The sequence below is a fragment of the Palaemon carinicauda genome, chromosome 8 (assembly GCF_036898095.1).
Source record: "Palaemon carinicauda isolate YSFRI2023 chromosome 8, ASM3689809v2, whole genome shotgun sequence".
In the NCBI taxonomy this organism is placed as follows: domain Eukaryota; kingdom Metazoa; phylum Arthropoda; class Malacostraca; order Decapoda; family Palaemonidae; genus Palaemon; species Palaemon carinicauda.
Genome location: NC_090732.1, coordinates 172,126,387 through 172,130,746, shown reverse-complemented (window position 1 = coordinate 172,130,746; position 4,360 = coordinate 172,126,387). Strand labels below are relative to the sequence as shown.

Sequence of the window (4,360 nt, the reverse complement as noted above, 5' to 3'; positions counted from 1 at the left end):
ATCAAATATTTGAAAAGATTAGGCTGGGCCTTGAAGCCTATACAAAAAATAGAATTCTCAAAACTGGTTTTCTATCTTAAAAGAAACAAAAACGTTTAAATAACTAAAAATATTATACTACGATTTTACGAAACTCGAATTCAAGGAAACTTAATCATCATAATTACAAAGAGAAATATTAAATATTACTGTTTTTATTTTTGAAAAATATATTATTAGTTAAGAATTGAAGGCATGCATTGAAAATTTAATTTCTTTCAAGAAAAAAATGAAAATAATTAAAATGAATTATATTAGATTAAATAAAAAAATAATTAAAATGAATTAAATTAGATTAAATACAAAATAAATCAAATGAGTTAAATTAGATTAAATAAAAAATAATTAAAATGAATTAAATTAGATTAAATAAAAAATTATTAAAACGAATTAAATTAGATTAAATAAAAATTAAAATATTTCCCTCGGGAGAAAAATAAATATAATTAACAAACTCATTAAACCAATGAAAAAGTCAATCCTTCAGCTCAAATAACCCAAATATAGACCGAACCCAAATAATATAAAAATCTCACTCCCCCCCACCCCCCCAAAATCTCTTATCCCACATATTTAGTTTCAATCTCATTCTGTTTGCCCGAGCGCATTCAGCGAGCGCCCGGCCTAGCCCGAAACCGTTACCTCTATAAGGGAAATCCATTCGAAGCTGATTTCATTGGGAAATATTGAATGGCCAGACCAAGGTCTATGACGCTGTAGGGGTTTTCTCTTGTTAACTAGTTCATGCCTGGAGGACGTGAGTTTCGTGTTTATTTTACACCATTCGATTTGATGGTTTCATTTTTTTTATGGAGAGAGAGAGAGAGAGAGAGAGAGAGAGAGAGAGAGAGAGAGAGAGAGAGAGAGAGAGAGAGAGAGAGAGTAACCACTTTATATGTTTTTACTGTATACTTGTATAAATACATATACACAAGTAGGTACATATATTTTGTAATATATATATATATATATATATATATATATATATATATATATATAGATATATATATGTTAATTAATTAATTATGAATCATGGTGGTGAATCGGTTGATTTCAAGTCTAAAAACAGATTCCTAAATTCGACAGGAATATGTACAGTGGACTTGAAATTAACCTCTCTCTCTCTCTCTCTCCCTCATATATATATATATATATATATATATATATATATATATATATATATATATTTACATATGTATGTATGTATGTATGTATGTATATCCGTTAATGTTGAATAATCTGCATAAACTCTATCTTATTCCATACAAGCATGCTGAGTGTTCTACATCAAAGATCAAATATCGTTGCTTCCAGGTAAAACTCAGCATAAATGAAGAACGAAATTCTTCCCACATATAACAACAATAACAAATAATGAACAACAATAACAATCAAAAGTGCTTTCAAGCAAACCGGCTAAAAATCGCATGCTTGCGCGTTCCGGTTTCCGCCCGGCGCATTCACACAAACCGGTTCTGGAATGCTTCGGCCAAAAAATGACTGCAAATGCAACGCTTATGATATTTTCCAGCATCTAAATAACAGATCCATCAATTTCTACCTGGAATTTCCATTCATTCCCAAAAAATGGAACAAGAGCTTCAACTGACAGAAATAGAACCGCAAGTCTGGCATTGTCAATGAAGTGTCAAGAATGCAGTCCTGCGGTGTGTAGGACACCGTTGGGGCATTGAAGGCCACCGCGAGACGTAACATAAAATTCTATCGAGGACACTACGAACTCCCTATCCCCACAGTTTTAAAAAGGGGGGGGGGGAGGGGGGGGGGCAGCGGAGAGTGGAATAGGAGAGGATTGAAGTAGAGGGTTTGAAACGCGGTCATTTAATTTACCAACATTGTCGTTGGCTGTTGTTACAAGAGGTGGACGCCTCTGCTGGAGCCCTTTGGACGCGGGATACGGCTCCAGTGGATCCTTGAGGCTCCCGAGTCTTTTGTTATGCCTTCACAGAAAAAGGGATCTTTCCCTGCTCTCCTTCCTAGGGTGTCATTATCGTCCGTTATCCACCACGCCCTCTCCTTCTATTTACTATTCTTTATATTACCTCCTCCTCCTCCTCCTCCTCCTCCTCCTCCTCCTCCTCCTCCTCCTCCTCCTCCTCCTCCTCCTCCTCTTCATGATCTCGTGCTGTTTTTGGATCCGAAGATGTATTGTGTCCGAGATCTCTTGACGTAAACCACTGAAAGCTGTCGGGTTGAGATCGCAGCTTCATCGCGATAAGTGCAACTGAACGCTACCGGGTTGCGATCACACTGCGATATGCTAGTAAAATCGCATTAACTATAACGATAACAGCAACAGCATTGATGGTAATTGTACTAGTGAAATGATAGCAGCCTCATTTTGATTAGTGCAATTGAATGCTATCGGATTACGACCACATTACGATGAACGCAACAAATGACACATTAACTTTAATAGCAACAGTATTAATGGTAATTGTATTAATGTAATGATCGCAGCCTCATTACGATAAGTGCAACTGAATGCTGCCTGGTTGCCATCACACTGCAATATACGTAGCTAAGGTTGCATTAACTATAACAGCAATAGCATTAATGGTAATTATACTACTCTAATGATCGCAGCCTCATTGCGATAAGTGCAACTGAACGCTACCGGGTTACGATCACACTGCGATATGCGTAGTAAAATCGCATTAACTATAACGACAACATGAACAGCATTAATGGTAATTGTACTAGTGAAATGATAGCAGTCTCATTACGATTAGTGCAACTGAATGCTATCGGATTACGATCACATTACAATAAACGCAACTAATGACACATTGTACTATAACGATAACAGCAACAGCATTGATGGTAATCGTACTAGTGAAATGATTGCAGTCTCATTACGATAAGTGCATCTGAATGCTATCGGATTACGACCACATTACGATAAGTGCAACTGCATGCAATCGGATTGCAACCACATTGCGATTAACGCAACTAACGATAACATGAGCAGCATTAATGGTTATTGTACTAGTGGATGGATCGCAGCTTCATTGCGATAAGTGCAACTGAACGCGATCACATTACGATCACATTGCGATATACGCAACTAAAGTCGCATTAATGGTAATTGTACTAGTGAAATGATTGCAGTCTCATTGCGATAAGTGCAACTACATGCAACCGGAGTGCAACCACATTGCGATTAACGCAACTAACGACACATTAACTATATCAACAACATGAACAGCATTAATGGTAATAGTGCTAGCGAATGGATCGCAGCTTCATTGCGATAAGTGCAACTGAATGCGATCAGATTGCAATCACATTGTGATATACGCAACTAAAGTCGCCTTAATAGTAATTGTACTAGTGAATGAATCGCAGCTTCATTGCAATAAGTGCAACCGAATGCTAACGGTTTGCAATCACATTGCGATGTAAGCAACTAATGACACATTGACCATAACGACAACATGAACAGTATTAAAGCATTGATGGAAATTTGTACTAGTGTGAATGATCGCATCCTCATTGCGATCAGTGCAACTGAATGCTACCGGGTTGCAGTACTGTACCGCACGTGATTCATACACGTTCATCCATTATAATGCTATTGCTTTTTTATATCTCTTGCTCTCTCCTGCACTGATGATAGAAAAACCTATTTAACCTTGCCATCGCATGTTTTATTTTGTTTGAATTTTTGCGACATTCTTGCTCTCAATTGTTTGTATATAAGCTCGTTAGCTGTTGAATAAACCTCACTTGCATTTACCTCGCCTTTCTGTTAGCACCTAACACCAACATTGCCTCATTGGTTAAAAAAATAGCCATGGCATTATAGAGCGTGTAAGAAACACGTGTGATACAGTATCTCTAAAATGAGTTAACAGATAATAAAAAGAAACTATTTACGATACAAGATGTCAAGTGGACAAAGAGACAAGGAGCATTAAACCTTTGGCATATGCATGAAAAAGACCTATATCATTGATAACAAAGATAAGAACACGTAAGAGAACAGAAGATTGACCGAACCCACTCGATCTAGGGAAAGAAGCATATGCCGTGTCACCAACAATAACAAATATATAAATAGATTATTTGGAAATAGATAAGATAACGGAGGAAAGAATTAACAATAACATTAACTGGGGGGCACTCAGTATACGCAGACCTCAGCCACGGCAGCTTATTTCTCGACCTTTTGCTCGACCTTGACCTTGACATTGGACCTTACCATGTATTAATTGAAGTGGATTTTTACACTCAAATATGGACCAAGTTTGAAGTCTCTGTGACAACGATGTCCAAACTTATGGTTGATTACGTGAAT

The 4,360-nt window shown here is 36.9% G+C and overlaps 1 protein-coding gene across 1 annotated transcript in view; it reads right to left on the bottom strand.

Moving 5' to 3' along the window:
• Positions 1-2,093: 2,093 nt before the first annotated feature.
• Positions 2,094-4,360, bottom strand: part of LOC137645566 (uncharacterized) — a 16,685-nt gene continuing 14,418 nt past the window's right edge. Inside the window, exon 3 of the mRNA XM_068378367.1 lies at positions 2,094-2,291. Coding sequence (XP_068234468.1) covers positions 2,094-2,291 — 198 coding nt within the window. The remainder of the gene's footprint in view (positions 2,292-4,360) is intronic.